General features: G+C 43.1%; 1 protein-coding gene across 1 annotated transcript in view; it reads left to right on the plus strand.

Moving 5' to 3' along the window:
• PLEKHM3 (pleckstrin homology domain containing, family M, member 3) overlaps positions 1-23,471 on the plus strand; it is a 73,271-nt gene that overhangs the window by 37,869 nt on the left and 11,931 nt on the right. The window contains exons 5-6 of the mRNA XM_009574212.1: positions 4,983-5,046; positions 22,568-22,725. Of these exons, the coding sequence (XP_009572507.1) occupies positions 4,983-5,046; positions 22,568-22,725 (222 nt within the window). The remainder of the gene's footprint in view (positions 1-4,982; positions 5,047-22,567; positions 22,726-23,471) is intronic.

Below are 23,471 nucleotides of genomic sequence, written 5' to 3' on the forward strand. Positions count from 1 at the left end.
GGTGGAGAGGGCGGCTGAATGCGGCCGCGTACTAGACTGGTGCATCTGCGTCTCCCGTGAGTCAGAGCTCAGTCATACAATTCTCAACCTGGTCAAACAAGACACTCCTGGCTGGCACATGAAATCGTGGTGCCAGCTTCCCCTTCCCTCCCCCCTCCCATCCTAGGTTTCAGCAGGCTTTTTGGTACAAAAGAGACTTGGTTCTGCCCACCTGCCAGCTAACTTGATTCCTTTTGATTGCGCTGTAAAAAGAAGAGTTCGCTCTGCTTATCACGTTTGTACTTTGGTTATAGTGTCAGGCTTGTGCAGATTAATTGGTTGTAGCTTTAGCAGAGCTGTCAGAGTATTTAACCCATTGGAGAAAAATTACCTAAGCTGATGATAAACAGGCTTTAAATGCAGAGCAATTACTTAGTGCTAACAAAGCACCATGACTACACACTTTGTCCAAATGCAAAAAGCAAAGTCTTATCAGTGGTTCTGTTTGCAGGAGGACACTAAAAGATAACCTTTGTTTGTGCAAATACTTACCTGATAAGATCATCCGGAAAGGGAACAGATGAAATTTCTGGTTCTATCTTGCCTGAAGGTTATGCTTCAGATTACAAAGTATCAAACAAAAAAGAATAATGATCACAAACTGTGAATCTCTTCTAGTTGGACCAAAAGTCTCCGATGGTGGGTTTCTTTCCTGCTTGCATTGATTGCCTTTATTTCTAGCACATAACAATAAAGCCATTGAGAGACCTTTAACCAACAGGACTTTGGATTTCATTGTTCGCAGGAACTGGCAAAGCTGGAGGGCTGGTTAGCATTGAACTTGGTTTGGTCGTTGCAGGCTTAACCCTGACTGGTAGCCAGGGTTTACAGCACAGCCGTCCTGTGACTCACAACTGCTCTGTTTTGCATTGATGGTGAAACTGGTCCGGGAGTTTCCAAACTGTGAAAGCTTAGGAGGTGCTTTTAGTGGGACGTGCACTCAATACCATTTGCCTCTCAAGGGTCACAGGTCACATTCTGAAGCAGCAGAGGTTTGAGTTTTTATTGTGATGAGTCTTAACATCTTGCATTTGACCTCTGTCTAGCTCACTCCAGTTTTTTTCTGTGTTAAGATTTGACTGAAAGGACACTGTTTATTGAATGCTTTTAATTGACCAACTTTAAAAAAAAATCCAGTTCGTTATAGCGCATCGATCAAAAGATTTACAAAAGTGACATCTTTTATTTTGCTTTCAGATAACTTATCAGAGGTTTCCCATTTGGTGTTTGTAAAGGACCTCTATATCAGGGGAAAAATAAAATGCAAGCACATGTTTTGGTCTTTTTGGATCAAGGCCTTGTATTAACCCAAGCATGCTCAAAGCTCCATCTCATGCAGAAAGTAAATACATATTTTCTAGTGGAATGTTTCTAAGGGTAGTTATCTTAGCCTGCTTTATGGTCTGTGTCAGATTTTTAGACATGAATGTGATTTTAGGTTGATTTGGATGCCGTGTAGTACTTTGTCTGGACGCTAATGCAATGGCATGGTGTTCGTGTGAGCCCCATCTCGCCTGCTGTACTCTACTGACTTTGGCTTCCCTTGGCCAATTTCAGTTGCAGTTGACAGAGGGATGGAGGTGGCAAAGACATTACGTTCCTACCAGTTACATGAGAGGAAGTGTCTGGGTCGAGAAGCAAGAGGCTCTGAATTAGGCCTGCGTGCCCCCTACTGAAAAAGGCTTTATATAAGCCATCACCTCGTTAGGCTCAGAGAACCTGGGCAGACAAGCAAGCCCTTGGAAACCGGCCGTCATTCGTTTTCTTGCTCACTGGACTACCTGGCCTGTGTGGATTTCCCGCCCCGACTGATCTGCTGGCATCTTATGATGAGGTTTTTTGAAAACGTGTTTGAGTTTGATATTCAGGTGCCCCTTACGCTCTTGCTCCCCGCCCACTAGAGGCTGACAAAACTGGCAGTAAGCAGACGCGTTTTTGGGAGGTGGCTTCACAAGTTATGTTCAGGTAGCTGTTGAGTTTCGCTTTTTCTTTCCAAGTGGGACTGATAGAAGTTTTCTGGAGCAGATCTTAATTGCAGACATGCAGCACAGCAAGATGTGTTTCTGAAACAGCCGCTCAGCTCACCACAGGTGTGGTGAGGGCGCATCATTTATATTTTAAATGATCAGGGACTGAGCTGCTTACTTTTAGGCGATTTCAGTGGTTTCACACTCATGGAGCTGTGTGCTCTCCGCCTTTGGTGATGTGGGCAGGTGTTGAGGGAGTGTTTTGCACCTCCGCGTGTGTTGGGAACCATACAGGAACTGGTCTGGTTGCTTCATAAGAAATTCTGTAAATGCTGTTGTGCATGCGAGCTCTGGCGGCTCAGCTGTTTTTCTGTGGCTCACCACAATCAAACTGTGATTTTTCGAGTCAATAGAAGGACTGCAAATCTGAAGCTGGACCAGCCTTCCTTACGGAGGTTTTTTTAATGCCTCAGTTTCCATAGCAATGGAAATAAGCACTCCTCTTGCTTGAGAGCCGGCTATGTGCGTGCGTATATATGTCTTGCATAAGACTGGGAGGACAGTGCCTACTTCTTTTCCTGGAAATAGGTTTGGAAGGGAGGAGGAGTATTAGATAATGGCTCTGCAGAGCTGCTGCTGCAAACTAACATATCTCAGGGAGCGGGACAGGTACAGGGAGAGGATGACTGTCACCGGGACCTGTGCTGGCTGAGACCCCCCGACAAAAGGAACTCCCTCGATCATGAGTTTGCTTTTCATCTGTGCACTTTTTATTAGGAGTTAGAACTTGCAGGAAATAAAATGCAGTCCTTGAAGGCAGGGGAATGTGATGTTAGTCATCGATATTAGTCGTTGACAGTTTCTGCCTTATGGGCTATTCAGGCTGTTTCCTGAAAAAGGAAATCTTTCATTAGCTAGTTATTTTCCTTAGCAGTGCTGTAAGGGCATCAGCAAATAATACAGTTCCTGGGAAAGCTGTTGGACTGTTTAGTGCCTGCCTGTGTGATCAGGGGAGAATGATGGGGAAATTTTAATGAAAGAAATTCTATCAGAGCTGAAAAATACAAATGGCTTCAAAATGCTGTTCAGAGTTGACTCCTTAGCAATCAATTTTAATAAATCTTCTATGTGCAAATGAGGAATCCCAATGTCATGTTGTCTGATATCTGGATCTTGACTGTTTTCTAGTGGTCTTCGACATTGTGCCAAATGTATTGTGAAGGTGTGATGCAGCAGAGCCACTGAAACACGTTCACCTCTAATAGGAGCAATGATATAGCCTACAGAACTGAAAGGGGAAAATGCAGTATCCCAGTGAGACTGCAGCTGAGAATTCGGTGGGTAGAGCGGACATACTTGGTGAGTCAGAAGGAGCAAGGGCACAGTCCTGCTCCAGAAGAGTGCCGCAAGATTGGCAGTGCCCAGTTCTCAGCGCCTTGCTTGCAGGACTCGTCCCCTCCCACCCCAATAAAGCTTAGATTTTTTTCAAAAGTACAAAAGGAGTATGAGACTTTGTACCACTCACCTTAACAGCAGTGAAAAGTCCTAGTCCCTCCAAGACAGCTTTGAAAGCATCGGTTTAAGATAGTTGTTTAAGACAACTAATGGAATAGAATGAATCGAGGTGTTTCCATTATTTCTTAGATTTGGTGTTCTGTCAAAGATTGTAGTTGGTACTGTTATCCCTGCTGATCTGTGCTTTAGCTAATTATGTTGTCGCAGCTTCTAAAATCTCTTCTTTGAGTTCCTATGTACTTTCTCATTAGTCTCATATCATGATCATGTAAGTTCATATTGGCCTTTCAGTATCTTTGGTTTTTTGAACATGTCCAGTGGTCTTTCTGTTCACTGCCATTTCAGTTCTACCATTACAAACCAGTCTTTGCTAGAGCTTTGTTCACGCATTTAATAATATCAAGAATTTTGTTTCTGTATTGCCTTAAAACTATGTGATTGTAATGTAGGAACTGAGTTCACAATTTCTCCTCTAAGCAACATGTAATGTAAAATAGTTGCACATCCTGAGGTATTTGGTTGCTTTTTTTGCAAGTGGTGTGATTCTCCACTCCCCACGATACCTTAGTGTGGTATTACATTTGTTCTGTGTGGATGGAAAATAAAGCTGGTCGGCTGGTTGTTTCTCTGTGTGTGCACACACAGATAGACATTTTAATTAGATGCACTTTTTCTCTTCCTGACATCTTTATGGCAGACACATAGGTTTTCATAAACTTTTCTTGCTAATATCCACTTACCTTTACAAGGTCTATTTTTCTCTGTAATGTTACTTTAACCCAGTTTTTCATTTTACTGCAAGTCACTCTAATAAGGACATCTCTTCTCTGTTCAGGTTTCTGTAATTTAGCTTTACTGAACAGGTCTGTCAGTGGATAATCAATGGTCTTGCCTGAAACCTTGGTTTATGTAAGAAAAATATGTCTTTCTCAGATAAGTCATTATAAAGTCTATACCAATACATATATTTCTGTATGCAAAAGGGAATTGATATCAATCAACTTTATGTTGGAAGAACAGTATCTGCATGACATTTTTCCCCATATAGTTATTTCAGTTACAAAACCATAAATTACGTCTGAAATTAACTGTTACAGCTTTCTAGCAGTCCAGGAATCTTGTACTAAAAAACATAAGAAATACTTCTAATGTGTAGTTTGAGTTATTTGGTTTTATTACTGGGTTAATTGTTTAAAGAAACACCTGCTGTGCTCAAGATGAGCTTTCAATGGCTGTAAATGTCGCAGCACATGCTTACCTGACACTGGCACAGCATTCATTCTTACTGTGAAATTGTTGTGCCCATGAGGAATGCTGTAAAAGAAGCTGGTGCTTACATAATTCCAGTTTCTGACAAGCTCTCTCTAGCATCATTGTTCTGCAGTCTTTTGGTGGGGAGAGGAGATCTTTGAGTTTCCGAGTCAAAAAGATATGACACACATCCATTTTTCTTTTTTCCAGGATCTTTCCCAGGGAGTATCTTCTCCAGCAAATCCATCTTTATTCTCTCGCAGACCTTCAACAGGTAAGTTTCTTCAAGTAATTCTACCTGTAACACATCAAGTCTGTTCTCATCTTCAATGCTAATTGTACATTCCCCCTTCTAGCTAATCGTAGCATAAATAGCTTTACTTCTGAGCCATCTCTGTTGTTTATAGTTTAATATAAAAATGGGTTAACAGGGGCATTGGTTAGGGATGAGAGAGAGAAAGCCTAGAGCATCAGTGTTGAAATGGGGCTGGAAAGAGGCTGCAAAAGAAAACTGTAGTCTGCAAAGGGAACTTTGCTGTGAGAAATTTTTCATATGATCGATGAAGGCTCATCTAAGGCTCAGCCTACAGGTGACAAGTAGTATTTATTTCTTTGCTTGAAAGAATAGTTATTCAGGAATTTATGAATTTGTACAGTCCCTACTGCAACGTGCTTATTTACAAAGTCTGCTAGGCATTACCACAAGAGGGGAAAAAATAAAAAATAAAAAAAACCAAACACAAAAACCTCAGCAAGCCTGCTACACAAAGTTAAGCCATGCAGCGTAACTATGACAGACGTGACCACAGAAGAGGTAATGTGCCAGCAAAATGTGTCTTTGCATTGATACTGATTGAACTAAGCAAGCACCTTGCAGTACATCTGCCTCAGCAGCAGAATTTTATTACACACCAGATTAAACAAGAAGAATTTGGCAAAAAGAGCTGAAAAGAGAGGATAGGGGATCTAAGGTGAATGCGCTGCAGTGCTCGGATGCACAATGGAGGAAGCAATGGGGTAAGATGCACTAGCTGACCTGGGCACATCTGTGTTCACACTCTAATGTCATTGCCAGTGATATGTAAAACACATTATTTTAAGCTTCTTCCGTTGATGTTTCCCATGTCTAGTGGTGCCTTTTCTGCAGGATAACAGGTAGCATAGTCAGTTCTGGATGTTCAGTTGACACATTTAAGTTGAGGTAGTTCAGTTGCCCCTCAGAGCTGGAGACCACAGAACTGCAGGAAGCATGGCTTTTGTTGGCTGGTGAAGTCACAGGGTAGAAATGATTCCGTATATATAATAAAAAGGCCAGTCATCCATCTGAGGTCTAAAACTGTTTCCGCATCTTTTCGGCATGTTCTGCTATCTCATCTTTAATAATCGAGCCATGAAAAAGCAAGCTACTTAACTCCAGAGCTGCAGTCTCCCTGGTGGGCCTGTCTATTAGCCCCCAGTGCTTTGTAAGCTGCTTAATCGGTTCCTAACATTGGTAGTAGAAGTTTTAGAAGCAATCAGCAGCTTATCAAGCACCCTGTGGGAGGGAGGGAGGGTAGAAGTCACAATTCATCCATTGATTTAGCAGTTCCCTTTAGCATGTTTCTTTGTGTTTGCAAGACACCTTCTCTTCCCCTGAGGGCCCCAGCCCCAAATTTACTATATTTAGAGGCAATATAGTTTGATTACCATTTCTGCTGGGGTGGGTTAAATTGCATTTACCTTTTAATCTAGCTATATCCTTGTTGTCAGTCTGGAGAGTTTTCCACTTCCCGGAGGCTCCAAGTTTGAAATTGGATTTGCCTGTTTTTGTCAAAGCGGAACCAGAGTGGGAAGGGGAGCAGGGTCCCACTGAGAAAATGAATCCAACAGCCGGCGAAACACTAGTACCCTTACAGCCCCTGCTTCCTCCCTGGTTTGTCCCTTGCCACTGCTTTCTCCCGATTGCTCATCATTTTCTACTGACCTGCAGTTTGGGTGTTTTTTAATCCTAAAAGTTTCCCCTCCTTTTGATTCTTCTGCTGCCTATTTCCTCATTTCCATGGGCTGCTTTTGCACTGTATCCTGCTGTCATGTAGATTGTGTGTGTTTGGGGAATTAACTAAAAGGTTTATTAAAGATTAATGGAAAGATAAGGCATGGTGAGTGAATTAGAAAAGCAGAGAGGGGTAATCTGCAGATATAAGCAACCTTTACCCTGGTTAGTCCCAGCTCAATTCTGATTTGTTTCCTAGCGAAGTTCTCTTTAAAGATCCTAGAAAACATGGGTCGTTTCCTGCCAAGCAGCTGAGTTTCAAAAATGTGGTATGAGGGTCTGTTTTTAGGTGCAAAAAAGTTGAAATGCATGTTTGCCAGTAGATGAAGCAGCATATAATACTATTCTAAAATGAAATCCAATTTAAATCTTTTTCCAAGCTTAACAGAGCTCCATGCCTAGGCCTTATGGACGTGGCAGAGTACAGACTTGAGCTATCTGATGGTCTGGGGATGGTTGTCACTTGGGTCCATTTGGACAGGGCTCTAGTGGAGAAGACCTTAACTGTGAGGTTAAAAGCAGAGTGGCAAAAATTGAAACAAAATGTCCTTAATTTTGGAAACTCATCAAATCCGGGTGAGGTAGTGGTTTTGCTAGTACTTTACTCATTAACAAACGCTCGTAGTGCAGATATGAGTAGGCCTGACCTTTAACCAAAGAGGCAGCAAGTGATGGTCTTTATTTGTATGTGCATGTTTATTTAAAATAAACATGAATGCACACATGTACCCCAGCAAGGTTTCACTGCAGACCAGGGCCCCAGGGACTACGTTAAAGTTTACAGCAAGTCTATCTATGGGCATTCCCATGGGGATACATATTCTTAGAATCCTCTTGTCATTGTTGTCGTTGGAGGTGTTAGCAGACGAGATAACTAATTAGGTGCATTCAGATTTAACAAGCAGAAACACGAAGCGTGACAGCTTGCCTATTCTGCCCCATTGGCTACACTTGCTTTCCTCCCCAACCCTCCCTGGCGTCATCGGCCCAGAGAGCGATCTGCCCTGCGTCACCCACAGCACCACTGCATCTCTGTTAGCCAGTTTGTCCAGGGCTATTCCAACCAATTAAAGCTTTAAAGAGGGAGACCTCCAGTTGTTAGGAAGCAAGTATTCACTCCTGAAACTGCTGGTTTTAGCAAACATAGTACACTGGAAAAACAGATTACTCTTATTTACGTGCAGTATAGTCCCTGATGGTGCAGTCACAGTCCAGGGTAGCCTCACCCTAAACCTGCTGGAGGTGTGAACTCTGTTCTCTGCTGACGTTAATAATGGACATATCACTGGTTTTGTGGACGTGTGGACACAGTTCATGCAAGCTGGACTTAAAAACTATCCATTCATTTTGTGTGACTGTGGGGCTGGTTTTGGTGAGACTAGCGGTTTTTACACTGTTAAATATTGATTTGGACAGAAGCTGACTCAGACAAGACTCTTGCACTTCTTAGAAAAGTAATTCTTACTACTTACACTAGATTCCATATTAACAGGAGCTTTTAAAGTAAAAGACTTGAAGTGGCTATTGTGATGAGTTCAAAATTCAGGTGCTTAATCCACACAGAGTTAACTGATGTCTTGCCTGTTTTTTATGTTAAATAGCAAGATATACAAGTGTACAAAGATTATTGCAGTGATGGTCTTTACTGTAGAAACACAAACACTCTTAATCATGGCAATTATTTCATCCTGGTTATGCTACCCCCAAAAGGTATGGTAAAATAAAAAGCATCCACGTAACGGCAAAAATGACTGGATGTCAAGGATGGAAATTGTGAGCGAGACAGGAGATTTAAAAAGATGATGATTTGAAGACTTGTTTACACAGGAACACTCAGGAAAAAAAAATTGAAGTGACAAAATACAGGAATTTAAAATGATGAGTTGAATTACATTGAATCACTGTGTAAATACTGTTATTCAACATGTAAGTGGCTTTCATTTGGTTTATCTCCATTTACTTTGGAAGCAAAGTGAGCTAAATTGTATTAAGGCCATTTTCATCCTGAATGTGTATGCCCATACAGGGATTTAATGTAGTATAATTTATCCATTTTAACATTGTAGATAAACTAATCCGTTAAAATTTAATTAAAACATCCATTTACTTCAGATCAACTTTCCTGACTATCTACCTGTAGATGAACCTACAAGCAATGTGAAGAACAGTGGAGAGAAAGGATGAATAGGAAAGCCCTCTTCTCATAATAACATAGCACAGGTCATACAGTGAATATGAGATACGCATAAAAATCCTTAATGGAAATGCTTCTTTGCAGAACACACAGCAAGCATGAGGAACTTAATGCCACAGTAATATTACTGAGGCCAGAAGTTTATCATCGTTGAGAGGATTAAGTATCCATAATGAGAATGTCCACAGTTACACTACGTAAGGTAAAGAGATTATAAGGTTTCAGAATAGACATATTATTTACTGAGGGGATTAGGAAGATGTCTTCCCTATTGACAGAGGGATCAATGATTTCATCTTCCTCTGACGTACATAGTACTGATTACAGCGTCTGATAGGATTTTGGACTAGGTGAACAGTTGGTCTAACAGCAGCATTCATTAATATGAAAATCTTAATGTTTCTGTTCAAGATTTTGCGCATATAAGGTTCCCTAACAAAAATGTGGGGAATAAAAATGAACTTCAGGGAAACATAAGTTCCACCTAATTTGAGTATATTGTTAGATCAGGATTAGGAAGCCTTAGAAGAACAAAGAAATTGTTAGGTCTCGTTCACTTTTCCAGGCTTTTAACCCACGCTGTACTTTCATCACACCTCCTTTTCCAATGGCAAATTTGGATCCTCCCTGTATTTTCCTAGACTGAGATGGAGGAGGAGATTGGAGATGCTTTTTTTAGCATTTTTGCATGTGCAAAACTTTAGGTTGATTTAGACAAGTTGTTTCCTGAGTCCCAACAATAGCAAAGACTGCAAGGAGATGTGGACTTTTTTTTGCTCTGTACTTGCTGTTTTTTTCAGAAGTAAAACTTTTCTCATCACTCAGTCCTCATACAGCTACTGAGAAATACTCAGCTTAGATTTATAACATACAGCCTGATGACTTCCAAGGCCATCAGTGGTGGTGTCCTTGCCCAGCAGTTCCTTTTTATTCAGGCAAAAAAGGATGGGAAGTGGCACCTAACCCACATGCCTGTGCTGGTGAAAGCCAGTAGTGTGCGTGTGGCTATATTGATTGATAAAACTGGGTTTTGGCTAAACATAGGTCGGGCTTGCTCTAGTTTTAGAAGTGTTACTGGGATAGGTGCGTGACAAACCCCCCACCCCACCCTCCGCTCTTAACGGATATAGCCGTACCTGTAAAAGCATTAGCGCAAACTCCGTTATATCAGTGAGAAGGTCTTTTGCTGTCATTTGTTTCATTCAGTGATTCACTACAAGCTGTATCAGCTTAAACTTTTGTTTACCAAAGAGGTTTTCCTGTGTAGCTGTGCCAGCAGATCCTTTTAAGGTTAGGCAAGCCTTTTTTTTGCTTGAGGGGCAGGAGGTGGCAAATGAGAAGGTTTTTGGCAGGCCTGGCTATGCTGAGATGGCTGAAGATCTGTCTGTCGCCGTTCTCTGTGGGGGTTCACTGTGCTCAACAAGGGCAGCAAAATGCCAGGCACCTCTGTGCCATAGCTGCCACAGTTCAGAGCTCAGCACCGTAGTGAAAACATTGATGTACGTCCCCAGCCTCCCAAGCAAGGGTTGACACAGCATGTGTGACAGAGGTGCAAGCCCTGCGGTGCATTACTGCCAGTATTCAGCTGACCACAGGCTGGAAGATGTTGCTCAGAGTAGAGCTGGTTTAAAACAGTGGTGGGTTTTAATTGATGTGTCAGGTACAGCCCCTGCTCTTAAATATTTGGTAGGAGGTAGAGAGAAACAGACGGTTGTGTGGGGAGGTGGGAGGCGTACACATTGTTAATTTGTGGTCCAGTTCTTATCCTAAGGCACATGAGACCTGGACTGTTCCCAGCTCTGCTGCAGGCTTTCTCTGACACATAGGACAAGTCATCTTTAATGGGATTAAGGTAAAATGGGTCCCACTTTACTATGTGCATGTTTAAAATAGACATCTTAAGCACAATTAAGTTCAAAAGAGGGAAACCAGCACTTTGGGGGCTAGTCCATCTGGCCTATTTTAAATATGTTGTGCAATTTAAATACATTAAGATTTTGAGGCACTTAGATAATTCTGTACTTGAACTATGTAAACATGCATCTTGGACCATAACGACATAATGCTAATAGCCATCTTTTGTCCTTCCTTTGCGACCTGTGCCTGTATGACTGTGGTAACTGTATTAGCAGAAGAATATGAAAATAGTCTTAGGATGGGAAAAACACACAATACACATTTCCATAAATACTAAAAGGTCTGATAGCAAACAGCATGTATACTTTCCTGTGGCTATGGCTCCTTTATCACTCATTTTTGTCACTCCCTGGAGTTTGCTAGCACTTTCAGCAGAACAGGAAACTTCAGGTTAGCCGATATTCCGGGTGTGTGTATAATTCCCCAAAGTGCTGACAGCTCTGCTTACAATTAGTGGTAATGGCAATGATCTTACTGGCATTTCCTTTTTACCTCAGCTCTGCTGGGGAAGAGGGTTGCTGTCATTCAGAATGGCGCGTGGTCAGGCGGAGAGCATGGCAGAGCCGGCCGGGCTCGTGGGTGAAGAGCTGGCCAGGAGCATTTTGGCAGGTGGCAGCCAGGAAGACGAGTTCATCCGAATTAGGTGTGTTAGAGACTTGGAGGCAAAGTGTGGAGATACAGCAAGATTGTTAATAGATATTTTTAATAGCAGAACTGGGGTTTGCGCTGCTTGAAACGGGAGTTTTCAACAGGGCTTATTAAATACATGTGGTGCTTTTCCATGTGAATATGTAATCTAGGCCGCTTGGGGTAAGTGTGGCTTTTTAGAATGAAACTCTGTTTAAAAACAACCCAGCAGTGGTGCCAGTGGCTCGCAGGAGCTTCTGAGTTGAGATCTCCAGAGATATTTTAATTTTTTTCAGCCCCTAGAAGAGGCAATCGCAATATAAGCTACCCCTTTTCTAGTGCTTTGTGCTGATCGGGTTTCTTCTGTTCTTTTTTTTTGCTGTGCAGAATGAATGGCCCAGTACTGGAGATGGGGGTTAGCAGTGTGAAAGATTGGGCTCTAACCTCATTGCTGTACTTCACATAAAATGTCTGTTCAGAAGAGGCAGCTGGACATACCTCAAGGAATGATATCCCAAGAAACCAAATCTGCTGAGGAAACAAAATACTGTCTCAGGGCTACCTGCTTGGATGAGAGAAGAAAAATTTTTTTAGAAATTTTTTAAAAATATACTTTGTACTCACAGAGGTTTTTTTTTTCAGAGTAACCCTAGCCATTTTCTTGGTATGTTGCTTTCTTGTTCTAAAAGTCTTCAGAGGACTCCTCCTTAAAATGCCCTGATCCAGCCCTGTGCAAGGCAGGAAAGTTTCTAATTTTGTGATATCACTCATGAAATAACGTCTTACTCAGTGGGCATGTAGAGTCAGTTAATATCTCTGCATGCAATTGCCTGCTTAATCATAAAAAAAAAAAAAAGGGGGGGGGGGGGGCCGCAAAAAAAAGCACACATATATACTCTCTGCCTGAATGCATATTTGCTTGTGTGTGTATTTAGAGTCGTGTATGTTTTTAAGCTAAGGAAAGTGCTTTCTGTTCTCTACCAGCCAAATTCCTGGTACTCTTTCAACCTTGTTTGATTAAAACAGCCTTTAACCTTTGCTTGAATACCTGTTTCTTAAAACAACCTATAATTCATCCCTGCAACAAGATTAGGAGAACTTGGGGTGTGACAAAATTGACATGTAGCTGCCTGGAAACCTTGGGGGAAGGAGAACGGAGGAAAGACGGTTGAAACACAGCGAGTGTGAAGGCAGAAGTTGTGGGGCTGGGGTCGTGTTGCAGGGCTGGCTGGGGAGCTGGCACAAGTGATTTCCAGGCGTGTCGTTTGTACTGAGACAATTCCATCTCCTTCTCACTTGTGTCAGTTTGCACCCAGAGACCTGCTGAAATTTCAGGCTTTTCTTCCTTTCCATCAGGGGAGTGGGGGAGGGTTTGGAGGGACCTTGTCATCCTCTCTGCCTCCTGCTATAAATTCACTTGGACCGCCACCAGTTTGTTCCTCTCCCCCAACCAATGTAAAACTCGTCTTCACCTTGCCCCCTGCCTGTATGTGCTTGTCGCAGATTAGCAGCATTTGCTCTTGACCTTGTTTTGTTTTTCCTCCTCTTCCCACTGCCTATTATAGTTAGCGGCTAATTTGTGGAATATCACTTTAATACCAAATTAAAGTGCACCATGTTGAGTGGTCTGGTTTGGAAGGACCACAAACAGCAAATGGCTGTGCCGTCAGTGCGGACTGCCTGGTGCAAAGAAGTCAAAGGGAGCTTGTGATTTCTGTTTATTCAAATTCTCACTCATTTCTGCTTTAGTTTGATTTATTTGGTGGTTGGTTTTGTGGGTTTTTTTGTTCTTCGCTGTGTTTATCGCCAGGTTTCCTTTCGGGATGTTCTCTGCCCTGTGTGGGTGATGAGTTAGCACGGCACAATGTGTGGCTGCGCGATGTTGCTTCGTCTGCGTCAAGGCCAGCGATGGCAAAATGGTGTCACGTGTGTCAGAGCCAGCGCCTTGCGCTGGTGTCAGCAGTGGATGAGCGGAGTCCCTGGCCTCACCCGCCCCTGTCCACCCGTACCACAGGCTGAACAGGCCTTTGGGACAGCCAGGGACCTGCAAAGGCTGTAAAGGAAAGAGGACAGAGAGGATGGGGTGGCACCACCTTTACTGTTGGGAGCTGGGGTGGTGGCCCACAGCATGGCTGTAGCAACAGAAGATGGGGTTCTCCTGAAGTTACTGCTGTGTTCTTTTTTAATTTGTTCTACAGCAATGCATAGTGACTGATTAGTCTAGTGTACGTGCACACAAATATTAAGAAATCATTCTTCCCTTAAGTCACTTGCAATTTAAATAAACAAGGCAGGCAATCTGAAAGAGATGGCTGGGAGTCAAAACGGAGCAAGGAAAGCTGACCAGACCAGTATATTGCACAAAAGATGGGGCAGAGCTGAGATCTGATATCTGCCTCCCTGGGGCTTTTACCTCATGATCATCCTTCCTCCTTCCATTTCCCTTTCCTCTGAACTAAAGATTAATTGTGCATTGAAATGGTAACAAGAATTCGTGGTGTTAGGAATCTGGCGAACGGAAGGGAAAAAATCCTCAAGGAAATTAGCAGTCCACAAGCATTGTCTGTTCCCTAGATATAAATGACTAGGAACTTCCCAGCCAGGGAATATGTTTTCCCTTTCTTTTCTCTGCAGCTGGCATTATTCTTAGCTAAGCATATTGTAGCATGCTTGTCTCCAAGTCCATGTTTTCATCGCAGAAATCCCGAACCTGCTGAAATCTGTCGCCGGGCAGAGATTCCATTGACCCTTTGCGCTTTAATGCCCAATCTCCACATGTAACGAATGTGGAAAATACCTGCTTGTTCTCCAGTTAGCAAATAGGTAAAGGCAACCATTGAGCTTTCCTGCACCCCAATCTGCTTCTGCTCTTCCCGGCTTGTGACAGAGATCACCTGTGACAGAGAAGAGAAGGCGTCAGAAAATGGTTTCTGAAACAGATTGCTCAGTGTAAGGATAGGAGGTAGAGTGTGAAACAGAGATAGTTGACTGCAGCAAAAGAGATCTGAGGCAGGCATTAGGAGCAACTTCCCAGCTGTTTTGAGCGCTGGAGAGTTGTGGGATTTCTGTGGTGAGAAGTTTTTAGACAAGTCAGACAGTCTGTCAGTTGGTCGTGCCACAGGGTGAGGAATAAACTGGAGGTTTCTAGAGGAGGTTTTCTAGCCCTATTTTCTTATATCATTGGTAGTTCTTTCAAAAGCATATTTCTCATCTGTCCTGGAGGTGAAGAAAGATTACTGAGTGTTTAGTCTTCCTCCACAAAGCTTCCACCAGTGGAATTTGGACGGTAAGTGAGCACAGTGGTGAATCCAAGCCGATCTGTTCAGGAGATTTTATTTTCCCTTTTATTCAGTGCAGGAAGCACATTGTCTGTGGTACTCTGAAGTCTAGGCGAAGCTGGAGCTTACCTCTGAGCTTGTTAGCAAAAGGCTTGATTCACACTAGCTGTTTCTGGGGAGGTGGAAAGAAAACAACCAGGAAGAGGCAGAAACTTTGTCTTTAGAGGATGGTGGAAAGCTGTGCACGATTGTTGACTGCTCCTTCAGATAGCTTCCTTCTGGCAGGCATGCTTGTGACACTAATCCCAATAATTAAAGGACTTTCTATCCCTTCAATGTATGTAATTGGGGATGGTGAATGAGCTTCATGTCTACCACCCCTTCTATTTTCTCAGTGCCTCTTGGCCTTTTCATGTCTTTTCTGCATTGCGTCAGTGCCTCCTGGCAAATTCTGTCTGTGTCTGTCTCTCAGAGCCAAGCGTGCGTCTGGCCTTGAGAAATAATCATAAATTTTGTTCTGTCAGGAGGAGAGGCTGGGACAATCCAGTTGAGATTTGAACCTGTAGTTCAAGGTGTTTTAGGGATTTCATATCACTTAACCCATCCCCTCCAGGCGTCACTTGTGTCTGACATGTAAATCAGACTGGAGGAATAAGTGGAACAGATTGCTCACTGCTCCAGAAGAAGGTTACGAGGCAAGCCTGTGTCTTTAAAGAGAGTGCCTTCTCATAAATGTTATTTGCAGAGAAATACACCAGCCCCTACATAAGTAGTTAATGTTACTGCTTCAGTGTTGGCTTATAAAACAACTTTATCACCTCTATGACGATAATGATTAACAAGCTGATTAACAAGGGTGGGGTCACAAAGCCATTTGGCAAATTTAGCTTGTCTCACAGTGGCAGTGATACAGAACCTGAGTTTTACAGTATTTTCACCACTTTACCTGGAATACTAAACCCTGGTGGCGGGGCTCTTAAGCAGAGCAGTAGCAACAGATACTCCTCTGTGGGGATAATAACCAGGGTTTCCTCCTGTGCTTCTGGCACATGAGGAAATTACAGGTCCAGGTCTGAGGATTCAGGAGAGTTGGGGACATTTCTAGCTCCCTTCTCAGTGTTTATTCCTAATCACTTAGCCACAGTGAAGTGACGGTGTTCCTAGACACGCTGTTACATGATGCCTGTGGTTGTTGGGTGTCAGAGCTGGCAGAATATAGAGATGTGGGTAGATTTCTCTTCTTCCTCTTAGATTCTGTATTGCTTCTGTTAAAATACCCTTCATCTGTTGATTCTCCATTATCTTGGATCTTAATATCAGAAAAATAATTTTTTTCTTTTTTTTTTTTTTAAACGCTTCTGCTTTTACTTTCATTATCATATGTTGGAAATTACCCAGACTAGCAAATTTAATCTAACAATTATTTCAATCCAGAAACCCTTGATGTGGTTTAACATAACGTAACGCTTTTCAGAATTTGGACTTCTTAACGTTGGCACTTCCTCACATCGAGCAGAACAGTGTATCTGAAAGCTCGGCAAGCTATATCCCCTTTACTGCCTGTCTTGACAGTCCTCATCTAGGTGAGCAAAGGTATTTATGATCTCCATGCTATGTAAACATCTACTGCACTTTTAGAAGTTGGTGAAAATGCATAGACAGGGTAGGACATTTGATGACCCTCACTCAAATTTACAACATAGACTCCTGCAGGGATGGAGGTCTTACTCCTTCCCTTTTACTTCTTAGCTAGCATTGCTGACAGGAGCCCTGCCCTCAAAACAAACACTCACTGCCCAGAGAAATGTCTGAAAACTGTACTGTTTTTTCTCTCCTGTCCAGAAATTTCATCACATCCGATAGATTTCAGTGTTGATTTATGTGGCCATGATGCAAAGGTTGGGTATTTCTGTGGACCTGGTCTAATAGGTGGGCGGAAGGCTATGGAGGCATTACTTGAAGCAATAGTGGATTACAGCTGACTCATTTTTCCTTCTGTTTCCGCACATCCTCCCTCTAGTTCCCCCTCAAACCCTTACAATATTACCTCTTCGGGAATGACACAGTCTGAGTTTGGAGGGGACTTCCATGTTTATCTTGTCTAATCAATATTTGATTGCTTTTCAGTGACAGCCAGTCAGAGGCTTCTATTATGTCTTTTCTAGTTTGAACGACTGTCAGGAACTGGAACAAACTCTAACTAATTTTGTATTAGGTTTTTTGTGCATTTTTTTTGTCTTGTTCTGTTTTCCAAACAGAAAGTTATTACAAGCCGTGAGTTTAGGTTACCATCTCTCTGGGTTAGAACTCTCAACAGAGACGAGAAGTTCAGCCACTGTTCCCTTGGCCACTTTTCTAGTTTGGTTTTTAATATGAAAACATATATATTGCAACACCGCGCTCACTACATTGCTCTCCCGTGGGACTAGTTTGTGCAACCCTCCTTCGTGCTGGTAAGTATGTTCTCATACAAGGAGTCTTTGTTGACTGAAAAGGGAAGACGAAGTGACTTGACTTCTCTCTGCTGTGTGTAATGGGCTGGAGTTTTGGACCCCCTGTACTGTGCTGTATGGGAGGAGGAGGTTTAGGGGCAAGGCTAGGGCTGGGGAGCGGGGGCCGTCAGAGGTGGACTTCTACCAGCGTGGTGCTCGGTCTGGAGAGCTCGGATGAGGTATGGGGTCAGGACAGAGCTGTAGCTCAGCTATGTGTCGGAGGTGAGGGGACTGCCTCTCCTCTGGTGCAGGGCAGCGTCACGGGCTCAGAGATGTGTCAGGAAGGCAGGGCACAGGGATACCAGGGAGAGTCCCCTGGGCAACACGTGCTGCTCCTGGAAGCTGTCTGTGGGCAGCGGCCCTGTTGTGTGCATAAGCGGGCCCCTGAGGAGGATTTCTCTGCCTGTGGAGGATGCTGTGGTCTGTGGCCTTTACAGTTCTTGTTCTCTGGAGACAGCTGGCTGCCTGCTTGTTTCTGGAAACGTCACCTTGATAGCGCGAGGGAACTATGAGTAACTTCCAGTCTTTAGATAGAAGGATCAGGAAACCTCTGGGGGCCAGCAGCCCTCCTGACAAGTAGTTAAACTTTGACTGATCACACGTTGCCTTCATGATCATATGAATGTGATGTATCCAAAGGGGTTTCAACTTGTACCATAGCCCCTGCTGACTTTCCTCTTCTCTGTCTTCCTGCTAAATCAGGAAAAACATAACCCAGTGCACGTGTGTCGTGTCTTCCCGCCGCCCAAGGCTCTCGCAGCCGTTGCCAACATTGGCTTGCCTGCTAGCGTTCGGCAGTCCCCGTATTTCCCCCCCACCTCACTCATACAGGGCATAATTGTTTCTTTGGATTTATACCGCTACCCAACTGAACAGTAGCACAAAGATATACAGAGAAGAAAGTTTGATTTACCTTTATTCATAACTTTGACTTGTATGAAAAGCCTCTCTTCTAGAAATCATCTAAAAAAATTGTCCCAGCAGCCCTTTGGCGTGTGTTCAGATACTGTGTACCCCTTTCGTTTCTCCCACTGCTGCAGACAAGTCTCTGCCTTCCCCTCTTGCTTGCCAGTGCCACCCCAGCTTTCCCGCGCCGGCTGCAGGAGGCTGGGCAGCGGGGCGGGTTGCTGCTCCTGCCGGCTCTCCTGGCTTCTCCGCTCCCCTCCCCGGCAGCCCCGGCACCTGCAGCCGTGCCCTGGCTGGGGGGATGCTGCTCTCTGCAGCGGGGGCAGGGAGCCTGTACGGGAGGCTCCTCCAAAACACGGTTTGCCCCATTTAGGGTGGGAAATAATGTGGCAGTTACTGTAAAAAGCAGTGTTCGTTTTGTTGGTTTACATTGTAAGTGCTTTGAGGGCAGGGCCTGTCTTTTATGTGTGTACATGTGGGTGTGTATTTTTATACAATTCCTAATGCGAGACACGCACTTAGGAGCTGCAGTATGCAAAGCCACGGCTTTCTGTCCTGTGGTAGCTTAGAGAAGTGTTTTTCCAGATCCACAGAGGTGGACAGTGATTCTGGTCTGAACACTGGGGCTGTTCAGACACAACTTGCTTTGGGCCTCTGAACACGAGTATTTTCCTCCCGTTGTCCCCAAGCAGCATACCCCAATATGTTCCAGGTGCAGCAGTGGTAAGCTAACTGCAAGAGCATGGCCCTATGTCCAGAATCCTTTTGGGATGGGTTCCTTGACCAGTTTAGGAAGAGAAAGCTGCATTGCACCCTCCATTGCACCCAATTGATGACCAGGGTGCCATCATCAGTCACCTTTCACCCTTAATTTTGGACAAGGAAACAATTGCTTGCACTACAAAGAATTCGGATTAGAAAACAGACTTTGCTCTTCATGTGTGCTGTATAGGTAGAAGAGAATCTGAACTCAGCAAAATTTTGATTTAAGCTTGATGTGCTTTTTTTTTTTTTTTTTTTTAAAAGAAGGAGGAATATGTTTTTAAGCCTTTGCAGGTGCATGTTGAGACTGTATTATGTTACAGGGATAAGTCAATGGTGAAATTTTTGGTTTCTGTTCTTTTGGTATACTCTTAACTTAGTTTTGTGCTAAAATTCTCCATTTCTTATGAAATGTGATGGACTGCTCTGCAGCTTATAGTGTGTGATTTCAGTTTCTCTATTTTGTAAACTTACTTTGTAAGCTTATTTTGTAAGCTTATTTTGTAAACTGAAATGTCCTTAGGAAAGGTTCGGGTCAAAGCTTAGGAGTGACTCCAGCAGTGAGAACAGATGTGTGCTGTGTTAGACTGCATGGGGACTGCGGAGTCTCCATCACTGAAAGGCTTTAGAAACAGATACAGCTGTAAAGAATGACATAGATGTTGCTGGCTCTGCCAAGACGGCCTCTTGAGGTCTTTTCCCACCCCCTCCCTCCATGATTTCCCTGATATCTGGATAATGCATTACATTTGTTTAACACACTTCTATTCTTTAATCGCTTGTGTTTCCTTGAAACTCAAGATCAGATTCCAGCATCAACTGGGAGAACATCCTGGGACTCTGCCATCATGGTTCTGGGATGTCTAAACTGACCGACCCTGGGCCTCTGGCTGTCACAAGAGAGTGCTTAGTCACAGGAGAAGTTTTGACACCTTCGATTAAATGTCCTACGCTTTTTTCCCAAGCTGTAAAACATTCGCTGGGGAAGTGTTACCATGAAACTCCTCTTGGGGACAGCAAGTAGAAATCTTCCTTTTTGCTTGTCAGGGTAAATGGAGATGAGGATTTTATACTTATTAGCTACAAACACGAATGAGAGAAGGCTGCAAGGAAAAGTCATATCCTGTGCACAGCCCTGACGTCTCTGATGAAACAAAATTACACAAAATTTACAGATGCTAAAAATAGCGATAGCATCAGTTTGATGTTGCATTTTGTCTTCCCCCTATAATGCAGTAAAATGGCCTGTAATTCACATTGCAAAATTGGCATGCATAGCTCTTTGAAGATACCATCTTCATCGTATGTCTGCAGTGGCCAGAGTTACAAGCCACTACAGGCTACAACAAGCCATACAAATAAATAAATAAATAGGGACAAATAACACCAGCTCCTCGGGGGCAGCTGCCCACTCTCAGTCTGTCTTGCTTAGGTTGCGAGCTCTTCAGCATAGGAAACCTTTTGTGCCTTGTACAGACTTAAGTTCACCCCTGGTGCTTAGGAAGGTAATAGATTATGTTAATTTTGTTTATTACATTATATAAAACATGATTTTAATTCAGCGATTAACTTTTAAGTCCTTGCTGACAGTGACGTTAGTACTGACTTAGAGAGTTGGTTTGCAGCTCTGTCTTCAGCCTGGCCTTTTAAGCTGAGCTGTTGTGGTCTGTCAGAGGTGGTTGCTGTAGCATGAAAATGCTTTGGAAAATATGTATGTATTGTGGTTTCTTTACTATCTCTGTATGTGTATTTCATCTACTAGTGCTAAATGGCTTTTTGGACGGTGATTGTAGCTGTGTCACTAGCTGGGTGGCTTCACTGTTTCTTTCCTTCTGTTTATTGAATACTATCAGTTTTCGTGTCTCTCCCCTACTCCCAACTCTGGCTTTCAGACCCTCTGTAACCCTGGAGTCTGCAAGCAAAAATTTCTTCCTTTAAAATGAAAAACAAAACCCAGCCTAGGGGAGCTAAACTAACTTCTGACCATCTGTTAGAAGGTTAGCAATATCACTGCCTTGAACTATGGCTTCATTTTTGTATTTCATGCAGCGGCTTCTCTGCATTGTTTATACTCTGGTTGAAGGGGATCTTCCTATACCAGGATGCAATCGGAACGTCATTTTTCCTCTAACAGGAGCAGATGTCCTCTCTGCAGTACTAGCAATAACATTGCCGCTTCCTGTTGTTGCCGACGTTGTTAGCAGGCTGGGGCTGAAAGCAAGAAGGGGGCACGTTTCAGCCCGTGCCATTCAGTGCCATCAACATCAGCGCTACCCGCGCACCTCCGTTTCCACCTGTGCTCTTTAATAGCGGCTATCTTGGCGAGCGGGCAGGAAGTCGCCCTGGAAGACAAATTTATTTCCTTTCTACTTTACGTAGGGGAGGAGCACTTCCAAAATCTCTGTTGTTCTTCTCTGCCTTGACCTTTGCTTCCTCTAGATTCGTTTACACTAAACCCAAATTACAAGTGGTGTGTGACCATATTGAGGGAAGGGGTGCCCGAACTGAATCTGGCACACAGTTAAGTGTAAATCTCCCCATTCTTAGGTTTCAGGGCACAGCCCTGTGCAAGCCTTCAAGCAGCAATTACTGCATTCTTTTTCCTTTTTATAGGAGGTCACTATCAAATCCTGTGACACATTTCTATCACTAATCTGGCAGGCTGCCATGCAGACCACAGGAAGCCCGGGAGAGAAGAATATACACTTAGGGCCTTATTCCATCTTCATTATTCCCTACAACAGCAGAATTCCTTAAAGTCTCTGGAAGTTTGATCTGAATGGAAAGTATTTTGCCTGAATAGAACCCCTTATTGAGGCATTGTCACCGAGTCACAAATTTAGATGAATGTTGTGGCTAGCAGTTTAATCTATACTGCATGGCAGTTTTTTCACACCAACACAAGGAGTGCTAATCACTTCTAATGGTCTAGCAGGATTGTCTGGCCCAGAGGGACTTCTTGATTTGAGAGCTGGACACTGGAAGAAGAAAAAACAGTTCCTATGCAAGAGTTTATATGAGAATTTACTCATTTTGGCAGTGAGGAGGAATATTGTATTTTAATGGTTTTCAATGGGAAACACAACCTTACTGAAGGAGGAAAGCTGGGGTTCTGTTCACAAAAAAAATGCAAAAAACTTGTGCTTTGGAGGAAAAGGAACAAAGACAAAACTGCGATTTGTGCATAAAAAATAACAAGAAATGAAAATCATAAATGTCAGGCAGTATCCATAGCTGTCAGATGATAATACGGGAGCCTTAAACTCTTTTCCTATCTACTTTCTTGTGCCTTAGTGTATGAATGCATTGTTGTACTTAAAATGACTGCTAATCTTGTATGTTATTGCTGTGTAGAGACTTACAGAGAGATAGTACCTTTGCTTTTATGTTTGGATCATTGCCAGTTCATTGGCTACTATTATCACTTGTGATTTCATGGAGCTATAATTGTTGGGAAGTAACTTTCCTGTTGTTTTAACCACCAGCAGCGAGCTTCATTTCTGTGTTAATAAATATTATTTCAGTCCTTCAGGGAGTTATAATCATTTTTGGGGGGTTCATTCGATGTTGTCTTCTCCTCATTTCAGGTTATTGAAGGAAAGCTGGCTCCTTTCTTGGGGAAGGTGATCAAGTTTGCCACCTCTCATGTGTACAGCTGCAGCCTTTGTAGTCAAAAGGGTTTCATCTGTGAGATTTGCAACAATGGAGAAATCCTTTACCCCTTTGAGGACATTTCTACAAGCAGGTACTGTAATGTCAGTCATACATTTGACTCGCGTACCATATCCTTGTGGATTCTCAGCCTTGTAACCTCCTATTTAAATAACTAGGGACTAGATCCCACTAATGCACATTTCTGGGCAGCTGTACTAGATTACTGGTCCAGGGAGGCCACCACGAGCAGACTTGGAAATAGATGGGAAGAGCTACTTCCCAAAGCCCTGTAAGTCTCAGAACAGCTGTTCAAAAAGGGAAGAATCCTCAGTAGCATCACACAGTGTGTTTTATCCAAAGCTCTTCTGAGTTTGCAAAGTGTCCTGAAAAGCCAAATGGATTCTCTGGAGTGATCACAGACATCTTCCCGGTATCTGATGTCACTGGGCCCAGTGCTGGGATTGTCCATTATAAAACAATAACCATCTATTCTGAAGTGTTTTCCCCATGAAATGTTATGGCTAATTCTCTGCTTTCTGTGTGCATACTCCTCTGTGCCTATGTATGCAAGATTTTTTTTTTTTTTTTTAATGGCATTGCTATTCTCAAGTGGCTACAAAATAAATACAAGCATATGCCAGTCCTAAGCTAAACAAAAGAACCTTTATTTCACATTATATGGAGTGCTGGATGCCGGATCAGGGACAGGAGTTGCATGGAAAACCTAGAAGCAAAATGCAGGAAATCAGAGCAGACTTGGCAACGCAGCAGTGTTACTACTCTTTTTGAAAAATATCTTGGATTTTGAATAAAGGAGATTTTTTGGTTTTTTTTGTT

The sequence above is a fragment of the Fulmarus glacialis genome, unplaced genomic scaffold (assembly GCF_000690835.1).
Source record: "Fulmarus glacialis isolate BGI_N327 unplaced genomic scaffold, ASM69083v1 scaffold8283, whole genome shotgun sequence".
Lineage (NCBI taxonomy): Eukaryota > Metazoa > Chordata > Aves > Procellariiformes > Procellariidae > Fulmarus > Fulmarus glacialis.